Raw genomic sequence first — 22,486 nt, forward strand, 5'->3', positions numbered from 1 at the left:
CTGGGCCTGAAGATCCTGTGGTCCATTCCCTACTGCTTCTCCCCTCACGGTGACACCGCCGAGTCACCAATGATCTCATGGAGAACAGTGACCCTGTCTTAGTGGTCCTTCCTTCTATTTCTGCGGTACAGCTTTTCCATTGTTGCAGTGTCTACCATCACCGCACAGACCCCGCAGCGCTCTGTAGACCCAGCTCCTGTGAGAGCTGTTATTTCATGCCTGATTGACCTATTCCAGGGCCCCGAGGAGGGCAGAAGTGGGGAAGGATGGGGAGACCATCAGCCCTCCTGGGCCACTCCATGGAGTGATTCTTTCTTTTATTGTGAGAATACCGTACAGAGGAGTTACAATTACATGGGCAAGATAACGGGTACATTTCTCTTTTTTTGGGGGGGGGGGTCCAGTCGTTTGGCCTGAACTCTGGGCCTGGGCGCTGTCCCTCAGCTCTTCAGCTCAAGGCTAGCGCTCTACCACGGAGCCACCTTCCCAGCTCCACGAGTACATTTCTTATCAAGCATTGTTGCCTCCTCTTTGTTTCCCCTTCCCAACCCTTTCCATCTTCCCCTACATCCCCCACCTGATCCTCCTCCACCCCCCCACCAAAGTTGTAAAGTTCGTTTTTCCACATAACGACTTGTACATCTCATTGTTGCAATGGGTCCACCCGTATCCCTAGTTAAGCAATTTGTTTTTGCCCTTCCCCTCTACAAATTATACCAACATCAAATACAGAGAAAGCAGGGGTTATACCGTGGGGGAGGGACATACAAAACAACATAGAAATCATCTTATAAATATGTTAGAAACAATTGCATCAAAGAGAAAAAAACATTTAAATACTTATCTTGGGATTCATTCCCCTAACATCAACTTCTCTGACCTTTTCTGCTTGACTCAGACATATACTAGTTATTGCAAATAAGGGAAATCATGGGACCTATGTTTCTTTGGGCCTGGCTTACTTCACTTAATTTATTTTTTTTCCCAAGTCTTTCCATTTCCTAACACATGGGGCAATGTCATTCTTTCTGATGGAGGCATAGAATTCCATTGTGTACATATACCACATTTTCTTGATCCATTCATCTACTGAGGGGCATCTGGGTTGCTTCCATATCTTAGCTATGGTAAATAATGCTGCAATGAACATAGTTGTGCTGGTAGCTTTAGTATGGTCTTGTTTGTGATCATTTGGGTAAATGCCCAAAAGTGGGATTGCTGGGTCATAGGGGAGCTCTATGTGGAGTCTTTTGAGGAGCCCCCATACTGCTTTCCAAAGTGGTTGAACAAGTTTATATTCCCACCAACAATGAAGTAAGGTTCCTTTCTGTCCACATCCCCTCCAACATCTGTTGTTATTAGAGTTCTTGATTATAGCCATTCTAACTGGGGTGAGGTAGTATCTCAATGTTGTTTTGATTTGAATTTCTTTTATGGCTAGGGAGGTTGAGCATTTCTTCATGTGTCTATTGGCCATCCTTCTTTCCTCTTCAGAGAAGTTTCTCTTTAAGTCTTTAGCCCACTTATTTATTGGGCAGTTGTTTCTTTGAAGATTTGTTTTTGGGGAATTTAATTTTTTGAGTTCCAGACCCTTGTCTGTTGTATGGCTAGTGAAGATCTTCGCCCAATCTGTGGGCTTTCTTTTTTTTGGGGGGGGGGTCCGGTCATGGGTCCTGAACTCTGGGCCTGGGCGCTGTCCCTCAGCTCTTCAGCTCAAGGCTAGCGCTCTACCACTTGAGCCACAGCGCCACTTCTGGCTTTTTTCTTTTTGCTTATGTGGTGCTGAGGAGTCGAACCCAGGGCCTCAGACATGCAAGGCAAGCGCTCTACCACTGAGCCACCTTCCCAGCCCCTCCTTGGGCTTTCTATTGATCTTGCTAGCTGTGTCCTTTGCCATGCAGAAGCTCTGTAATTTCATGCAATCCCATTTGTCCAACCTTTCTTTGATTTGTTGTGTTTCTGGGTCTCTAGTAAGAAAATTTCGGCCTGTGCCAAGGAGACCTAGGGTTTCTCCTATTCCATCTTGTAATGTTTTCAGAGTGTCTGCTTTGACTCCGAGGTCTTTGATCCATTTGGAGTTGATTCTGGTGCAGGGTGATAGATAAGGATCTAGCTTTAGTTTTCTACAAGTTGTTAACCAATTTTGCATGGAGTGATTCTTGATGTGTTCTCCCCTCTGCCCCCAGTTAGCATCACCTTTGTCCTTTCTCAGTGACCTTTTCCTCCTTCCCCCTTGGTTCTCCCTGGCCTTATGTCTCTTCTCATCCAGACACCAGCTTCTCCTTTTGTCTTCATTCTCTGCTAGACCCATCTTCCTAAAAATGTGGCTTCCATTTTACCACCTGCCTCAAATCTTCATCCAATAGAGGGTATGACCCTTCATAGGCCCTCCTTGAATCATGAGATCTGACTCCTGGTGAACCCATAGCGGAACCATTGCTGGACCTACAGTGTTGCCCATTCTAAGCTCTGTGAACTACTTCCTCTTCCACAGACCCTTCTCAAACCACTTTACTTCCCCTACCTCCTCCACCTCTAACCCAAGACTTGGCCCGTGTTTCAGCACTTCAGTGTACTGTGTGAACTCAGGCAGGTTTTCTTTTTCTCTCTGTGGGTCTTGAACTCATAGCCTGGGTGCTGTCCCTGAGCTTTTTTGCTCAAGGCTAGAGCTCTACCACTTGGAGCCACAGCGCCACTTCCCATTCTCTGGTGATTAACTGGAGATAAGAGTCTCGTAGACTTCTCTACCCAGGCTGGCTTTGAACTGGGATCCTCAGAGCTCAGCCTCCTGAGTAGGTAGGATCACAAGCATGAACATCACCAGCACCCTGTATTTCAGGGGTTTTATGTATTATATGTACAGCTGAAGTTACTCGTAAGCAGTGATTGTTATTATTGGTGGTAGGAACAGTGGTTGTTGTATTGAGAAGTGTAACACATATTTCTGGTTGCCTGGTATACTAATTAATTTACCTTCAGTTCGGCTCTGAGATGGCGTTTCTCCATTAGTTTTGTTGTTGTTGTTTGTTTTTAATAAATTCTTAGTTGTTATTGAATGTGTAGGAGAAATTTGAAAGGTGAACATATTGTCTGGAGGATCCTAGACTGTGGTTAGGAATGGCCTTTCCAAGCCATACATGCTTCTCAAATCGAATCACAAAAGGCATCAACCTCAGAGTTAACTCTTTAATTGAAAGCTTATAAGGCTTCACTCTCTCCCTTCTTTGAATCTAGATCTTGAAAGGTCCAGTTTGATGGGCCAGGGAGCTCCTAGGTTAACTCCGCATGTGTTCCTGATGTTAAATTTTGAATATCGCCCCAGAATGGGGTTCATTCACATTCGCTTCTGAATGAGAATTCCTAGTGGACATGTTGGAAGCTCAGGTTGGTCTTTTCCCACTGTGTCTGGCAGCCATTTTCTTTTAGAGGGACAAAGACACCATAACTCCCTGGGGAAGGATCTTACCTCCTCAAACCCATAGGGACCTGGCAAGATTGATGGGCTGAGCTGAAGGACCTTTTGCCAACATAGGCAACACTTTAAGAAGACCTAAAGTCTTTGGACTCTGTGTGTGTGTGTGTGTGTGTGTGTGTGTGTGTGTGTGTGTGTGTGCGCTGATCTTGGGTCTTGAACTCAGGGTCTGGGTGCTGCCCCTTAGCTTTTGCTCAAGTCAGGTGCTCTACCACTCAGGCCACGCTTCCATTTCTGTCTTTTTGGTGGTCTTTAGCTGGAGGTAAGAGTTTCATGGATTTTACTGTCCAGGGTAGCTTCAAACTGATCCATAGATCTTGGTAGCTACGATTATAGGATGAGCCATCAGTGCCTAGCCTAAGGCTTGTTTTTAATGACTATTCTGTCACCAGGGGATAGTGATAGCAGTGGTTTACTCATATGAATGATCCTTGGAACAGGTAGACCATAATACCACTTGTGCCTCTGGGTTCTTCACAGAAGCCCGTTTGTCATCATAAAGCCCACCTGTGTACCTAAAGGCAGGTAATCCTGACGTCATCCAGCCCTCCATCTGATAAAGTGTCCCACAGAGACCAGTCTGGACTGGACAGACCAGTGCAGAGACATCTGGCCGGGTGTGACCGGGGAGTGTCCATGTCAGAGGGAAACCATCTGGACCCCAGCAAGGCTTTGCAGAGCTGCACTGCGTTTGCAGCACAGATTATGGAGGAAAGGAGTTCTAGAATGGGAATCCCAAAGCTGAGGTAGCAGGCCAGCGGGGCTCTACACTGGGAGGCCGGCAGCACATTCTTTGAACGTCTGTGGGTCTGCTTGTGAAATGGATACTGCACCCTCACCCAGCCACACCTAGCGGGTTGTTTTGAGGATCAGATGAGGCTGGTTTTGTTCATTGTGTTATTACTCCCTTCTCCCCACCCCATCTCCTCCTGCTCCTCCCCCCCCTCCCCTGACCTCCTGACTAGGAATTAGCTTTTATACAGAGGGGTTGTAGTTATGTAAGTCAGGTAAAGAGTACATTTCTTTTTTTTTTTGGGTCCGGTCGTGGGGCCTGAACTCTGGGCGTGGGCGCTGTCCATCAGCTCTTCAGCTCAAGGCTAGCGCTCTACCACTTGAGCCACAGCACCACTTCTGGCTTTTTTCTTTTTGCTTATGTGGTTCTGTGGAATCGAACCCAGGGCCTCAGGCATGCAAGGCAAGCGCTCTACCACTGAGCCAGCCCCAAGAGTACATTTCTTTTTGGACCAGGTCACACCTTCTCCCTCCCGTCCCCACCTACAAGTTGAATAGTTCATTAAAAAAAAAAATCATTGTAAAGGTGATGTATGCGGGGGTTACGGTAAGCACATTTCTTTTTGAGCAGTGTCACCCCTCTCCCTCATTTTCTCCCGTTTTTTTTTCCCCCTCCCAGTATAGTTCATTTGTAACGTAGTATCTGGTGAGTAGCACCACTGCATTTTTACCCTTTGTCCTCCATTTCTGTCCTCTTCCCCCCCCATCCGTCCAAAGACAAATACACAAACAAACAAGACAACAAGAAAAGAAAACGAAAATCGCAATTAAAAAACCCCTCTTGTTTCCATTTCCTGGAGTTCGTTTCAATAACTATATATATATTTTTTAGAGCGGCGACGCACGGCCCTACCCCGCTCAATAAATATTTTGTATGCTGACATGCACATAGGCATTACCTTTGTGTTCCTCTCCTAAGAGAATCACTGTGTGTGACTTATCATGTCCTAGTGATTTTTAGATCTAGCTTCTGTGTAGGAGAGGAAACATGTGCTGCGCGTCTAGCTTGCTAGGCTTGGTGGTGCTTGACCACTTTTGCCACCCTCTAGCCCTGGACTATCCCACTATTGTGGGAAAGACTGGGAATAAGGAATGACAGATATTTCCCAGGACTGTCAGCTTTGAACCCAATCAGTGGTGATTAACATGACAGCAAATAATGGCTGTGCAGGATGTGTCTCTGTAGGCTTACGAGCAGGGCCTCAGTATTCTGACTGTCACATGCTCTCTGGTTTTGAACTGTGTGGCAGTCACAATAGCTCAGCTCCTCAGCATTGATGATGTTTGTCAAGGTCAGAGGAGCACCTGACACCTGGTAAACATAATGAAGTGTTCAGTGAAAAATGTCGTGGAGAATTTGTTTTTCCATTCTGTTAATTTTTGGGGCCTTTAAAGGTTACCAAATCTGAAAAGGATCAACGGTTTCTGTAAGCTTTCCGTAGAATATATACTTGAGTAAACCAACAAAAATAACACCCTGGGCCAGGTCCTGTTGGCTCATGAGGTGTGAAGATCAAAGTTCAAAGCCAGCCTAGGCTAACAAATCCAAGAGATTCTTATCTCCAGATATGCAGCAAAATACTAGAGGTGGAAATATAGCTCAAGTGGTAAAGCAACAAATTAGAGTGAGAAAGCAACAACTTTGAATGAGAAAGCCAACTGAGTTTAAGCCCCAGTTCCAGAACACACAACACAACACACAACACACACACACACACACACACACACACACACACACACACACACACAGAGTAATGCTTCAGGAGCCATCTTAACCTGGAATATACACAATAGGAATGAGAATATATCCCCAAGTATGTACCTACCTAGTGCTGGAACTTTCTTGTTCTGATATCCCGTGGTTCTTCAAGGAGAGAGGAAGGGGAAAGCTATTAAAAACCTGGGAGCAAGCTGAAAATAGAGACAGGCTCACTTCACCGAGCTGTGGTTTTCTCTTTTCTGTCCCATCAACAAGATGCCAGGAATTTCAAAGTAGAGCCTCAGTGAATAATTTATATCGAGTGTCCTGCTGGTGGTTGCTTAATGGAAAAAGTGAATATTGTAGGTAGAAATCTGATTTTTAAATCAGCTTTGCTATCTCTGTGACCTTCAGCATTCTGAAGAATTTCAGAGACTACCTTTCTAGTCCTGTTAGGAAAAAACAACCCCTCGATTCTTTGCAGGTAGTGGCGTGGTGCTTCTTGGAGCTTTTGATGAAAAGAAAATAAACTGGCCACGATCATTCCTCAGGCTGAAAAAAAAATCAAGACCTTTTCTCTATGTGACTGAAATTGACCCCTGTTGTGGCCTTCATTGAAACACTCCCCCTACCTGGGATATGACGTGTCTGATCGGTATGGATCAGAGCTGCAGCCATTTACCAGCACGAAGAAGTATCCAGATGATTGCTCTTGGCACTGGTTTCCAAATAATGCAGCTTACCAAACCACAGACACTGAGTTTTAGCTTTGACATTTTTGCACTTTTAAAATGGAGGTAAAGTTCACATGACATAAAATCAGCCATTTGAAAGCAAATTACTTAGTGGTGTGTATACTGTCTAGTGAGAGTGGTGGACAGGGATAACCTCTGTCCCCCAAATGAAACCCACTACCATTAGACAGTTATTTCCCTTTTCCCTGGACTTTGCTATTGGCATCATGGAGAATAATAATCATAGTGATATTGTATGTGTGTGTATTCACACACATTTGGTGGTGCTGGGGTTGTGGGGCTTGAGCTCAGGGCCTGGGTGCTATCCCTGTGTTTGTCTGCTTGTTTGTTTTTTCCTCAAGGCCATAGCTCCACTTCTGGCGCTTTGGTGGTTAATTAGAGATGAAGAGTTTCATGGATTTTTCCTATCCAGGCTGGGTTCGAACTGCCATTCTCAGATCTCAGCCTCCAGAATTGCTAGGATTACAAGCATGATCCATCTGACTAGTCTCTTTAAAGCTATTTGTTGGGTACTTTTTTTTTTTTTTTTGATATTCAGTTAATTTTATTTGTCTTAGAATTTACATTGCTTTTCCCTAAAATATCTTGAGACCACATTTTTTTTTGAGGTTTTTTTTTTGGGGTACTTTTTTTTATAATGTTTCTTTTTGTGTTAAGAGTGGGTGATCTGATTGGAAGTAGGACTTTAGCCCAGGGATGGTGGCTCATATCTGTAATCCTAGAAATTTGGGATGTAGACATTCTGAAGATTGAGGTTCAAGGCCAGTCCAGGCAGCAAACGGATATCTCAACACAAAAGCTGGTTGTGGTGTCACACAGCTGTGGCCGTAGTTTGAGGCAGGCCTAAGTAGAAAGACAGAAGTCCAGGCCTGCCTGGCAGGATGATGACAAAATAAAGCAAAAATCAACCCGCTCTGCCCAGCAAGCATGAAGCTCGGGGTTCAAACCTCCACTGTTTCAAATAATAAACTAATACTACTAATAATAATTTAGCTGGACTTGTCTCTTGCAGTGGTAGGAGGGTGAAACCACAGGGCGAGATACTTCCTTTCCTGAAAGCAGCAGTAGAAGATCTAGGGAGACATAAGTGAGCAAATTTACACTAAAAAAGTCCAGCACAGCTCTGACGCCGGAAATCAAGGCATCTTAAGTAACTCCAGGAAATGGAGTCATTCTAGGAAAAAGCTACAGTTCACATATATCCTTGTTGTTTTTTTTTTTCTGAAATACTAGCCAGCGTCTTTCATTCTCCCCTTCCATACCTTCGTGTCTTCTGAAGGAGAGGTACAGTCTAATTAAAATTCCTAGCAAAGGCCACTCTCACTGTTTGGGGGATGGTCACAGAGTAGTGGGGATGCTATGGTACTGAATGCATCTCTACAGCCTGTCTGACCGTGGCGGATATTAAAGAAAATAATTAAAGATAATAAAGGCATAATTAAAAGAAGTATGAAAGGAAATTGTTTCCCTAATCACTTCCTGCAGCCATCAAATATTGGTAGTAAAACTGCTCCTCAATCATCAAAACATTTTAGGGACAGATTAGAGGTCTTTAATTTCCTTTCTCTGAAATATTTATTCAAATGAAATTATGATGCACATCATCAGCTCTAGGAGGTTAATTTTATTTAGTTTCTGTTGTGTGGAAGTAGAGTCTCTGTAAATCAAAGTGTAAATGAAACAGATGCTTTAGGAATTGTCTTTTAAAGAAATTCAGCTGTTTGGGCCAGCTGCTATTAATCATTATCTGATTTACATATTCATATATTGCTATTGCTTCAAGCAAATATGGTCTTCACTTGTATTCAGGTCAAAACAAATTAGAACAGTAATCGTATAGATTACCTTTGAAATGAAGTAAATACTAATGCTGAGTCTTATTTATTATTTATTCCAATCTGCTACCAAGAGGAAATAAACAGAGAAATGAATGGATGAACGAACTAGTTTTTCTGGTGTAGTTTTTATTTGTAAGGAATAGTTATATAATCAGAAACGTCCAAGTCTTTTTTTCAAGGTATTTCACCACTAGTATAATCAGAACCACTAGTATAATCAGTATAATTTCACCACTAGTATAATCAGCTTTTCATGGTAGAAAATTTGGAAAAATTTCTATACATGTTGCATGCACAATTGCGATCTTATGTAGAATTTTGTCCCCTGCATTTTTTTTTCTGCTCCTGGGCCTAGAACTCAGCCCCTGGGCACTGTCCCTGATCACTTTTGCTCAAAGCTAACACTCTAATGCTTGAGTCATAGCTCCTATTCTAGAGTTTTGGTGATTACTTGGAGATAAGAGCACAGACTTCTTTCTCCAGCTGGCTTTGGACCACACTCTTCAGCTCTCGGTCTCCTGAGTAGCAAGGATTACAGATGTGAGCCACTGGCATCTGGGCAGCATGTATATTTTTCAGAAAATGATAAATGTCTAGAATTCCAGTCACAAAGCATACCAATAGTTGCTATCTAGTTATTTTAATAATACTATCATCCAGTCTCCTCATGCTCAGAGAGAATGGAAATTACATGGGTGGATAATTGATATATAGTTCAGCCATTAATAAAGCCAAAGATCTGAAAGATATAAAGCAATTACCTAGACAGTCTAGAGACCATAAACAACTCTAAGGAGTTAGTCAACTACTTAGTCTACATGTGTTCTGGCTATATAAAATAAATATCCTACCAACTCTGAATAAAGTGAGCAACTTAATGAAAAAATGTTTCTCATTTGATAACATACACGTACACATACACACACACACACACTCCTTGCTTTTGTTGTAGAAGAATATGAAATATATGTGTGGGAAAGGCATTATCATATTCTAATTCATAAAAAAGCAGAAGGACTCAAATATTTTTTTTTTCTTTCAGCCAGATGAATTGTACTTTGAAGAAGGTGATATTATCTACATTACTGACATGGTAAGCCTAGCTAATGTTTTATAATATTATGTATGTTCTACAGTTATAATGAAGCTAATATGCAGCTATGAAATTGTAATATTATTTAATGAGTATGTACACTGACACACTTGTGCAGAAATTTGTTGAATTTGGCACAATTTATAGGATCATAAGGCTGAAAGTAGGCCTTTAGTTGATAAAAAGGAAAATTAGATGAATGAACTATGTTATATCCACAAACAGAGTATTATGCAATTACAATAAAGAAACGTGAATGCTGTTATGGAGAAATTTAAGCAAACAAAATGCAAGGTGAAACAATGTCTATATTATGTTTTTGATATTATTATCAAAGGGAAAGTGGGAGAATATATATATATATATATAAGATACATACATCTGTTCCCCCCTATTCAAAGTAAATGAAGGGGCGAGTTATTAAATTAGTTTCTTTTTCTTTTTTGTCAGTTGTGGGACTTGAACTTGGGCCTGGCCATTGTCCCTGGGCTCTACCACTTGGAGTCGTAGCAACACTTCTGGTTTTCTGGTGGTTAATTGGAGATGAGTCCCACAGCATTTCTTGATCTGGGTGGCTTTGAACTGTGATCCTCAGATCTCAGCCTCCTGAGTAGCTACTATTGCAGCCATGAACCAGCAGAGCCCAGCTAAATTAGTTTTCTTTATATGGAGGAAGGGAAGGCAGGAATATACAGAAGGACTTTGAAAAATTATGCTTTGTTTTGAAGATTGAACTTTGGAATGCTTATAAACATTTACATAGTTATAAAGTTAACTAGTAAAATTCCTAAACATGAAAGGTAGAATGTATCAAGTGACTTTAAGAATATCTTGGCAATTGGTATTATGATGCAGAGAAGAAGATATTTAAAATGACTTTAAAACTCAGCAGTTTGACTACTAGAATACATTTGAAGGACAAAAAGAACTAGTTTAAAAAAAGGAAAGAAAACTTCAGTCATGATCTAGTTGAGGAAGTGTGGCTATTTTGCTAATTCTTAGATCTTGCATATGCATCTTGGTTCTGAAAAATGAGCCATTAGATTAGTGTTGATTTTCACCTTGGGAGAAAGGATACACACACACACATACACACACAAACACACAAACACACACACACACACACACACACACACGTAAGATCCTGGAGGTTGAATAGAAACTTAGTAACCCTTCATTTGAGTTGGAAATATTTTATATTTTACCTAAAAGGAAAGAAAAATGTCCCTTCTCAGTTCTTTGAAAGGGCCTAAAAACTACCAAAACTACCATCACAAATGTTATTTCCTACTATAAGGAAAAAGTTTATTTAAGAGATGTTTGAATCCGGCCCTGGTTCACGCCTATTATCTAGCTATTCAGGAGGCTGAGATCTAAGGATAATGGTTCAAAGCCAGCTTGGGCAGGAAAGTCCTGTGAGACTCTTACTAACCACCAGAAAACTGGAAGTGGCACTGTTGCTTGACATGGTAGAGCAAAAGAAGCCCAGGTCCTTTCCAAACAAACAAACAAACAAATAAATAAAAAAGCAAAAGAGAGAGAGATGCCAGCCTTGGATGTGGGGCAACAAAGGTACGAGATAAACCCAGCACATCCTGTTAATAAAAGGCAGGAAGAAGCCCCAAAGGATACAAGGGCCACATTGATGAAAGGACTCAGGAATTAGTCAGGAATTAGCTTAAACGGCAGCTTCCATTGGCCAGACTGAAGAGTTTGAGTATCATTTAGGACAACAACTTCCAGGAATTAGAATACATTAACAATGGCCAGCTTTATGAGTTCCTAATGTTACACTGTGGTCTGTGGTGTGAGGGAATGCTAGTGAACCGCAGTTTTATTCAGTCAGCCACTAAAGGAATTGACTAGCACGAAGGGACAAGCATTTACTGTCTTTCCTCCATCAACTTTAACTTTGAGTAATGTGAGAGTTGAGGTGAGGAAAGTTTGTTTTTACAACGTGTGCTAGTTATTTAAATGAAAGAAAGGTAGAATAGCCCCCTTGTGCAACTCGTGTGAATAATGGCTCCAAAGGGCAGTCACCCACGGAGACACACCAACCGCACAAGAGCAGACAGAGCCAACCACACCTTACATGGTGTTCCCCTAAAAAAACTGACCCCAAGCCAGGGGCTGGTGGCTCACGCCTGGAGTCCTAGCTACTCAGAAAGCTGAGATCTGAGGATTGCTGTGTGAAGCCAGCCCAGGCAGGAAAGTACAAATAACCACCAGGAAACCAGAAGTGGAACTGTGGGTCAGAGTGGCCCAGTGCTAGCCTTGGGCAGAAAAGCTCAGGGACAGAGCTCTCAGGCCCCGAGTTTAAGACCCACAATCCACAGGAAAAAAAAAAAAAAACGAAAAAAAAAAAAAAAAACAGAAAGGAAGAAATTGATCTTACCTATAAAATAACCTTAGTAAAAATGTTAAAAGCAGAATCTAACCAAGCCTCTAAAATCATCTATCCATTTGTAGGTGAGACAAGACAAGAAGTAGCATATGCCTAATAACACAGGCAAATAATAATAACAGGCAAAATCTAGACTGAAATTTTACAGAACGAGTCTCTTCAACAGGTATGTTGCAAGAGGTAGAATACAGGGCGGAAAGGAGCCTTTGTCTCGAAAGATACGTGCTCCTTCTTTGGGATCCCAAATTGTCGACCAATTAGGAAATTTGAATATTGACCTGGAGATTTGATGGTATTGAGGAATTCTGGTTGTGAAACTTTTAAGGTGTGATCATTATCTTTCAAAAAGTCCTTGTAAGTAGACATGTGTCTAAAATGGTCTAGCACCAGCCCTGAGTGAAAAATCAAGTGAGAGTTTAAGGTTCAAAGTTCAAGTCTGAGTACTAGCATATAAATAAATAAATATCCTTACATATTGAAACAGCTGTAGATGAAATGATGTCAAATTTTATTTTAAAATAATCTAGAGAGACTGGATGTGATAGGATTTATGGAACCATATTGGTTACAAATAAAGGATTCATACAGTTTGGAACCATTTATTAGAATATTCTTTCTACTTTTTGCATAGTTTTGAATTTTTTTCTGTGAAAAAAATTGAAAAAGTTGTCAGGCACTGGTGGCTCATGCCTGTGATTCTAGCTACTCAGGAGGCTGAGCTCTGAAAACCATGGTTCAAAGCCACCCAAGTAGGAAAGCTTGTGAGACTCTTATCTCCACTTAACCCCCAGAAGTGGAGCTGTGGCTCAAGTAGTAGAGCATTAGCTTTGAGCAAAAAATGTTAAGCACCCAGACCCTGAGTTCAGGCTCTAGGTCCATAACAAAATAAACAACAACAAACAACAAATAAAGGTACCCAAAAGATGAAGGTAAAATAGAAAGATCATTAGAAATTCTTCCAGAACATAACATTTTAGAAGAGAAGAACAATTAAACCAGACAAAAAAAACCCCACTTCCCCTAGTTAGTTTTCTCTACTTCTCTTTCATGTTATCTCTGAGTTGTTTGGCAGTTGAGGCTCTGTAATGAAGTCTATTTGATTCCTGTGTACATTGTAATTTGGTGGTAAGGGAGGTGGCTACCCCTCGCAGTGGTATGGTATGAGGGAGTTTGATGAACATGGACATCAAGAAGAAAATAGAAACAGCTCAAGTAAATAACCTCATGATTCATACAAATAAAGCTGCCAGGAAAACAGGAACAAACCAAACCCTAGACGACCAGAGGGAGAGATATAGTAAAGATTAGAGGAGGAATCAATGAACTGGAGACTTAAAAAAAAAAAAGGTATACATAAGATCAATGAAACAAAATGCTGGTTCTTTGAGAAAAAAAAAAAAATCAATCAAATTGACAGACCACTAGCTAAATTGGCAAAGAAAAGCAGAAAAGAGACTCAACAAAATCAGAGACGCCAGAGGTAACATGACAATCCAAACGATTGCGAAGGACTGCTTTCAAAACCTGTACTCAAATAAGATGCTACACATGGGCATAGGCAGGTACACTTTACAGTACAGGTATGTGTGGGAAGCAGGTGGTTTTGAGAGAGGTTGAATGGCATCTGGATTTGGCGCCCTGTCACTGAACTCTTTCTTTCCCCAGAGTGACACCAATTGGTGGAAAGGGACTTGCAAAGGCAGGACGGGACTCATTCCAAGCAATTACGGTAAGTGCTGCAGGGGTGGCTTTACTGTGCTCATTTTTGCCTGCTGGTTCTTGAGGCAGGTTTGGCTTCCTCTGCTTGCAGATGTGGAGTTATTGCCATTCTAGGACATTTTCTAGTCTCTGAGCGTCCTGTCATACAGTGGCCAAGATAGCAGCTGTGCTGGGGGCTGTACACTGCAGTAACATGAGGTTTCCCCGGAAACACCGTGGTCTTAGGTCAGTCAGCTCTTCTCCCAGAGTCTTTCTTGAATGAATTTGTGATTTTTTTTAAAAAAGCCCCACTTCATAAGTTCATGTTTGGGGTAATGGAAATCATAGCATGAAAGTTTGGGGAGCTGGAACATGGAGATAGAGTGCTTGCCCCAAAAGCTGCTTCTGGTTAGAAAGAGAGACAAGACAGACAAGAATAGATAGGTAGAAATAAGAAACGTCAGAACATAAGACTAGTAAACAAGGGTACCAAGGTATGGGTTTTAATAGGTTTTCTTCCACTTGTATGTTTGTTTACCATGTAGGCTAGGCTAGTCTTGAACACATGACCCTCCTGCTTCCGTCCCCCCGCCCCCAGCAACTGCTAGGATTATATTCATGTCCCATCATACCCAGTTCTTGTACCTTTTAATAACAAGGCACCTTAGTTAAGACCTTAGGAATTTAGTTTTCCCATATGTATAAGAACAGGTTTGCATATTTATCACTTCTATGATTCCTTTAGAATTTAGCATGATGAGTCTTTAGACTAATAGAGCTGGCTTCAGGCATCAATTCCCAAGTACCAGAGAGAACTTAGAAAATACCAAGCAGAGTCCTTCAAAGTTCTGGTGAAAATTGGGGTGATGTCTAAGGCCTGGGACCCAGCCCAGGGATCCTGCTCACCTTGGTTTTAGGATGGTACTGTTCTTTGCCAATGCCCATAACCAACAAAATACAACACAGGAAGAAGAAAAAGATCAAAAAAAGAATTCTTTAAATATTTATCTATTTCTGCATTTTTATTTTCTGTTTTGGCGCTGGTCCTGAGGCTTCAGGCTAGATCCTGGATGTTGCCCCTAAGTCTATCAGTTGAGTCACAGCTCTACTTGGGCTTTTTGGTGGCTAATTGGAGAGAAGAATCTCAGGGACTTTCCTCTTCAGGCTGGCTTTGAACCACAAGCCTTAGATCTCAGCTTCCTGAATAGCTAGGATTACAGGTGTGAGCTACTGATGTCCAGCTTGCGTTGCCTTATTTTATTTTGTCCTCAAACTGGGTCCTTTTTTTTTCCCCTCTGGAAATTGTGGGATATAAACAAGAAGACCCAGCACTCATTGAGCAGCAAAGCAGACTTTTTATTCTTGGCCATGAATAGAAATGGGAGATAAACTCCTGAATGCTTAAGGATCAGAGCTTATAGATACAGAATAAAAGAAATGGGCTAATAATGGGAAAGGATAGTCTCCTCCTTTCCAGGTCTGGGTGGAGTCTCCAGGAGTTCAAGCGTTGTCTGTTTTCACTCCTTTCATGGTTCGGTCCACTGCAGGGTTGTGTCAATTATCACACAGATGGAATTATCATGAACTCAGAGGTGGCCTGGTATTCACCCTGGCAGCCATCTTGGCTTCCAACCACCTAAAGATGAGCTTCTGGCCTCCAGGCACCATGTCCTCAACGATCACTAAATTGAGGGCATGGTAGAAATTCAGCTAGGTCACCTGGGTGGTATTCCAGGAAACATTCAACACCCCCAAATATACCTCTGTAGTACACTCCATTCCAGCCAAAAGAACATTCCGTCACAGTTCTTCCGTGGTGGGAAAAGGTGGTCTTGAAGTCACACTTGAACCCCTAGCCCTCCTTGGAGTACACCTCCTCATTTGAGGACCACAGTCTCTCTCGGGGACTTGTAGGTCTGCCAATTGTCCTTTCTGAACACAGGAGACAAGCTATGTCCCTCGCTCTCTCCTACGTGTACTCACACAGAGGAATCAGAATTATCTTTTAGCTATCTTCAACATATGTTGGTTTGGTGAATGAGTGGATATCAGATGCTATCTTTCAAAGTATTTATTTATTAAATACTTTGAGAGTAAATTCCTGGGGTTTGGTATTAAACACCCTAGTAAATCCCCAGGTTGGACGGTCTGTTTGGCTTTGCTTATGGTTCAGTGAATTACTATGTGATTGCCCCACTGAATGCAGACTTCAGTTTCCTTTAAAGCAGGCAGTATCTGTTTGGTTCCTTGTTAGTTTTTATCCTCATTAAGTAAGTGAAGCTGTGTTATCCGAGGCTTTGGCTCTCATAAAGTTGGGATGTGGGTCACTCTGGTAAATCATGGGGCATCCTCAGTGCTGGGATTATACTTTTGCTTTTCAATTTTTTTCTAGTGGCTGAGCAGGCAGAATCCATTGACAATCCACTGCATGAAGCTGCAAAAAGAGGTGGGTGTGATTTTCGGTGTTCTGACCAACAGCGATAGTAGAGTAGAATGCAGTGATTTTTTTGTTTGTGTGTTTTGAGTGAGATTGGGGTTTGAACTCAGATCTTCTTACTTGCTTGGAAGGTGCTCTACCACTTGAGCCACACCTCCAGTGAATGGAAGGATTTAAAGTATGCGATATGTTGGCTTTCGGCAAATGCATGCGTCCAGGGAACCAGTACCCAAATTAGAATGTAGAAAACTTCAGCCACCTCTAAATGTGCCCTCATGTACTTGAGATCCTCCCTTCTCCAAAGCCAGCCATTGTGTTGACCTCTAACTATAGATGATTAAAATGTGGTAGGAGAGTTAGAGCAGTTAAAATGTATTTAAGTTTGGACAGGCTGTATTGGCCATAATGAGGAACTGGAGAGCAAGAGTGTGTCCTGGGGGTGCATTAAGAGAGTACCCATGTGGAGAAGGAGTTCAGGAAAGGGGTTAAGTAGCAATTCATCTGAAGAGGATGTCTATGATGAGTATGCTCCCTTCCCCCCCAGCCCAGTTAAAAAAAACCCTAGTGCTCCAGGCTTCATATTTGTCGATGCTTGCTCTACTACTTGAGCACGCTCAACCCTTTTAACTTTAGTTAGTTTGCAAATAGGATCTGCATTTGTTTACCCAGGCTAACATGGATTGTGATTCTCCTGTTTACACCTCTTGTATAGCTAGGATGGTAGATGTGTGTCACTATGCTCAGATTATTGGCTGAGAACCTGCTTTATGTTTTATCTGTGCTGGATTTAAACAGTCCTCCACATCTCAGCCTCCTAAGTAACTAGGATTACAGGCATGTATTACTGTACAGCCATTTAGCCATAATTCCTTCCTATAAGCTCTAGGGCATTTTGCTATATTTGGAGACATTATTACTGCCATGACTTGGGAAGGATACTACTGGCATATTTTGGGCATGTCACTGAAGCTCCACAACATAAAATTCTCTGGCCCCATGGGCTGGGAAGGTGGCTCAGTGGTAGAGCGCTTGCCTTGCATGCTCGAGGCCCTGGGTTCGATTCCTCAGCACCACATAAGCAAAAAGAAAAAAGCCGGAAGTGGCGCTGTGGCTCAAGTGGTAGAGCGCTAGCCTTGAGCTGAAGAGCTGAGGGACAGCGCCCAGGCCCAGAGTTCAGGCTCCACGACCGGACCCAAAAAAAAAAAAAAAAAAAAATTCTCTGGCCCCAAATGCCGGTAGCACTATGGTTGCCACAGATAATGAGGTGTTTTGGTAAAGCCTTGGTGAGCTCTTTCCCTTCTGTTCTGGGTCTTTTTAGAAGCTGAATGTGCATAAGGAAATTATGGGTTTAGAGGTACTAAGCTGCCATTTAAAAACAATTCTTTGTAAATTCAATACTTAGAGCATTAGCCTGAAGAGTTTTAATTTATAGTTATGTTTTAGCATCTAAGGACCATAGATTAGAGTAGCTTATGTAGTATGTCTTGTCTTATAGGAACTTTAAGTATGGATAGAAATGCTTCAACTTTGTTCTTAGGTTTAACTGGTTTTCATTCCAAGCTTCAGAATTTCACAAAGAAAGACAAATGCATATGTACAAATATATATATATATATACAAATATATATATATACATATATATATATGTACAGACATATATATTTGCCATATATATATATATATATATATATTTACAGAATATCTTCAGCAGATCTACTTAGATAGCACTTCCTGTCACTCTACCATTAAAGCTTGATGTGAATGCTTTCCTTTAATACACGGAGAGTCAAAATGTGCAAGAATAAATGCACCAGATGGGCAGGTCTCCATTTAAGACTTGATGACGATCCTCCACAAATGGAAGCTGATGAAAGATTAAATTGACTGAAAAGCATAAGATCTTCTTTCTGGTGTTTTTGATGCCTGTCAACTTGTTCCAGGCAACCTGAGCTGGCTGAGAGAGTGCTTGGACAACCGAGTGGGCGTGAACGGTTTAGACAAAGCTGGGAGCACAGCCTTGTACTGGGCTTGCCACGGGGGTCACAAAGGTACTGTGTGTTGTTGGTGGTGACAAATCCCTGTGCTGCTGGGAAAAATAGTGTGTCACTTAAGGGAGCCAGAGTTATGAGAATGGAAACCCAATGATGCTGGTTATTGTTTTGGAATTCTCTGGAACTTCAGCCCAAAGCCTGGCTCCTGGAGGCCCTGCCGAGCAGCTTGCATCCTCGCCGTACATGCTGCTCCCTGGAAAGGCTGCAAAGTGCTTTTCTTTTTTCCTCTCAGGCTTAGAAAGTTTGCCAGAAAACAGAAGTACTTCAAACACAAATCCATTGTTTGAATCTTGCAGAGAAGGAAAGGGAAAATTTAGCTTTTCCCAAGACAGGTTTTAATGATTGGCATTTTTTAACCTCTCCCTTACTTTTTCTTCCTCAAGGCTGGTGCTCTACCACTTGAGCCATGTTTCCACTTCCAGCTTTTTGTTGGATAATTGGAGGTAAAGAGTCTCGATGACTTTTCTGCCCAGACAGGTTTTGAACCACGATTCTCAGATAGCAGCTTCCTGCATAGCTATTATACCCAGCTATGATATACATTTTAAGTTAAATGCAAGCAATTGACTTCAGAAGAAAGACATTGTTGTCTTAAATTTATAATTCATTTGATGGTCTCTCTATGGAAATCAGTACAAATGACCAATTACATTTCTAGTTTTTTTTTTTAACATTGGCCCCAAATGTACCATACCAATCTTTCTCTAACACAAAAAATACCAAACAAGAGAAAAAACTAAGAGCCCAACTAACTAAGTAGCCTACAGCACAGGGAAACTTGTGACTGCTTTCTCTCTCCAAAGAAAATCTGTCTTACTGTAGGTCACATGCAGATCATGTGAACTTGCAAGCAGCAAAACCATTTGTATATTTTTTCTCTGTAATTCTATTTCATAGATTCTTTTTTTCCCTGTGTATAGATTGTTTGGCAAATTTGTTATAAGAATTTGCTTGAAAATTTTCCTAAAAAATTCTTCTCTTGAAATATGATTGTGCCTACTTTCATCAGGTCTTGTATTTCTTGCTTAAAAAGCATCTTTTCTATTTGACTTTCAGATGTGGTTGAAGTTCTGTTTACTCAGTCCAATATTGAACTGAACCAGCAGGTGAGTCTGCTCACTGGGAAGGCTCTCCAGACACACCTGGAGTTGTGTTTGGGACAGGACAGCCTACGGCGTACACAGGGTTTTAGTCAGAAAACTGTGAGCACCTAGGATTTGTTTCTTGTTACTTTTATTTTGTGTTGCTGTCTTGAGGATGCAACCCAGGGCTTCACACATGCTAAGGAAGCACCCTACCACGCAGTGACAGTCCCAACCCTTCAAGCATATAAAAAGTATTATTATTTTAGTCTGTAAGTTGTTATTATAAAGGTGATGTACAGAGGGGTTATAATGTCATAAGTCAGGTAATGAATATATTTCTTTTTGGACAATATCACCCCTTCCTTCACTCTGTTATTATTTTTAACATTCAAATTAGCCAATACCTCTGCAGATGTAGTTTGGCCTCCTGGTTGATTGGAGAAGGTTTAAGCTTGCTGATGGTGCCCTGATCTCATCTTACAGTATCCCAGCACTCCATGTGTCCACCCGTGCTCCTCCTGAAGTGTGTGATCCTAGGCTTGGATTATATTACCTAGGATAACACTGTCAAAATAATGGCCACTGCTTGTATAATTTCTTTCTTTCTTATTGTCTTCTGTTTATCTTTAAAGAATCTTATTCAGACTTTTATGATTTATCCTCTCTTGGTATCCTTGTATAAAATGCTTAAGATAATCAGTGAGTTCCCAGAACCTCCCACCCTGAGCAACTTAGCTTCCACTGCCCGTTGCTACCTTCCCCTCTGTTCTGTGTTGTAGCTTCATTGTTCTGAGTCCTGTGTCTTTTTTGTCACAGAACATCTTTGGATAGAGTCTTGAAAAAAGAGAAGGTTGAGATGGGTTATTTGGCTTGACACAAGTTTATATTCCTCAGTGCCCACTGCCCTGTGGGATTCTCATTTCGGGGGTTGTTTTTGAGAGGTTTGATGTTGGTTTGATTCTTTTTTTTAAATTATTTTTTATTTTTGGGTCTGGTCGTGGGGCCTGAACTCTGGGCCTGGGCGCTGTCCTTCAGCTCTTCAGCTCAAGGCTAGCACTCTACCACTTGAGCCACAGCGCCACTTCTGGCTTTTTTTCTTTTTGCTTATGTGGTGCTGAGGAATTGAACCCAGGGCCTCAGGCATGCAAGACAAGTGCTCTACCACTGAGCCACCTTCCAAGCCCCTTGGTTTGATTCTTGTATTAGGCAGTTTTCTGTTACTATCATGAAATATCTCAGGCAGGTTACTCTATAATAAAAGGAGGTTTATTCAGCTAACAGTCCTAGAGATTCAAGGGCGTGGTGCCAGGATCAGTATGGCTGTGGTGACGACCTTAAGGTGGTTGGCATCATCATGGTGGGAGCATCTGAGAGGGACAGACCTCATTCCCAGATAAGAAGCCAGACTGACTACGACATCTGTTCCTTGTAGGTTAGGATTCTAGGCATGCCATTGAGAGCATCTGAGCTCAGATTCTCAAGGGGAGCCCAGATATCAACTGTGAGTGGGCTTCTTCCAGGCTCACTTAAGTCATTGGGAAACTTGAGTTTCTTGCCTTGCAGTCTTGAGACCCTCTGCTCCCTCTCCACAGACAGTTCACATCAGGGCTGTTTACATTCTTGCTCAGACCCTCCGCTTCCTCTCCACAGACAGTTCACACCAGGGCTGTTTACATTCTTGCTCAAGGTAGCTATAGGAGATGGGATACCTGCCTCTGAATCTTTTTTGTTTTTTTAAACCAATGAAGCACTAATGTATGATACACCTATCTTTCCCAACCAAAAATCTGGTATTTCAGCAGCCTAGCATTTCTCAAAGAGTAATTGCTCCTGTACTTTCCTCAGCTCCCCACATGCATGCTTTAACGGGAGCCTATGGAGCAGTGTGTTTGGGGAAAATCTACTGTGTTCCTTTTTGATTAAGTAGATGTTTACTGAACCAGTTGTGAGTTAGTTAATGCACATTGAAGAGGCTGTAGGTAGATTCAATGTAGAGAAGCAGATTAATCAATTAATTTTGCTTAATGTAGGTTGGAGGAGAAAAGGTAGGAATAGGAATTTTAATTCCTATTAATATGAATTTCTGAATAGGTTTGTACAGAGAATAAACAAAAAGGAGTTTGAGCTCTTGTCCCTTTGCTCTTTCTACCCATGGATTCTGCAGTCACTAGCTCTTGTTTGTCAGGAACAATTCTGGCCCATTTGACCAAACCAAACTAACATATTATGGGGCTGGGAAGGTGGCTCAGTGGTAGAGAGCACTTGCTCTGCATGTATGAGGCCCTGGGTTCAATTCATCAGCACCACATAAGGAGAAAAAGACAGAAGTGGCACTGTGGCTCAAGTGGTAGAGCGCTAGCGTTGAGCTGAAGAGCTGAGGGACAGCGCCCAGGCCCAGAGTTCAGGCCCCATGACCAGCAAAATATAAAAATTAAAACATTAAAAAATGCATATTATGGACATCTTTCCCCCCCAATATTAAGTTTATTTCATTTACCATTTTTTATGTTTAATTTTAATTGTAGAGGTGATGTACAGTGGGGTTACAGTTATGTTAGGTAATGAGTATATTTCTTTTTGAACAGTGTCACACCCTCCCTCATTTTTCTCCCAGTTTTTTTTCCTCCCTCCTTCCCTACCCCCCAAGTTGTATAGTTCATTTCCAACATAGTATCTAGTGATTATCACTATTGACTTATTTCATGTGTCTCACCATTTCTGTGCTTTCCCTTCCCCTCCCTAAATCAGATAAACTTACACACAAGACAAAGGGTGCAGAAATCAAGTACAGCAACAAAAGGAAAATAAACAGAAGGAGGGAAAAAGACCCACAAACAGTACAATAAAAAGCCATTTCTTGGAGTTACATTTCTTGGAGGTCCTTTCAATAAGCATCATTTTATGTGATCATAGGCACCTAGCTGTTGACTTGTTTAAGCAGTTTCTTGCTATCTTATTTCTGTTTCCTCATCCCACTCCAGTGTCTCCAGGATGATGCATTCTGGATTCTTGCTAGGTTTCTGTACAGGCCAATCTAGCAGCTTCCTCCTGCTGTCTCTCTCCGCTGCCATCTGCATTTCATTCTGAACTTCCGCCATGTTGCTTTCTGCCCTTCCTCCCAGGCCTTCCATCTCCCCACATCATTCCCTGTTCTCCTTAGAA

General features: G+C 41.8%; 1 protein-coding gene across 1 annotated transcript in view; it reads left to right on the forward strand.

The window, feature by feature from the left end:
• Positions 1 to 22,486, forward strand: part of Ostf1 (osteoclast stimulating factor 1) — a 54,653-nt gene that overhangs the window by 25,813 nt on the left and 6,354 nt on the right. Inside the window, exons 3-7 of the mRNA XM_070035771.1 lie at positions 9,599 to 9,649; positions 13,719 to 13,782; positions 16,144 to 16,197; positions 18,129 to 18,236; positions 19,296 to 19,345. Of these exons, the coding sequence (XP_069891872.1) occupies positions 9,599 to 9,649; positions 13,719 to 13,782; positions 16,144 to 16,197; positions 18,129 to 18,236; positions 19,296 to 19,345 (327 nt within the window). The remainder of the gene's footprint in view (positions 1 to 9,598; positions 9,650 to 13,718; positions 13,783 to 16,143; positions 16,198 to 18,128; positions 18,237 to 19,295; positions 19,346 to 22,486) is intronic.

This window comes from Dipodomys merriami, unplaced genomic scaffold, assembly GCF_024711535.1.
Source record: "Dipodomys merriami isolate MVZ:Mamm:240054 unplaced genomic scaffold, mDipMer1.0.p SCAF_26, whole genome shotgun sequence".
NCBI classification, from domain to species: Eukaryota; Metazoa; Chordata; class Mammalia; order Rodentia; family Heteromyidae; genus Dipodomys; species Dipodomys merriami.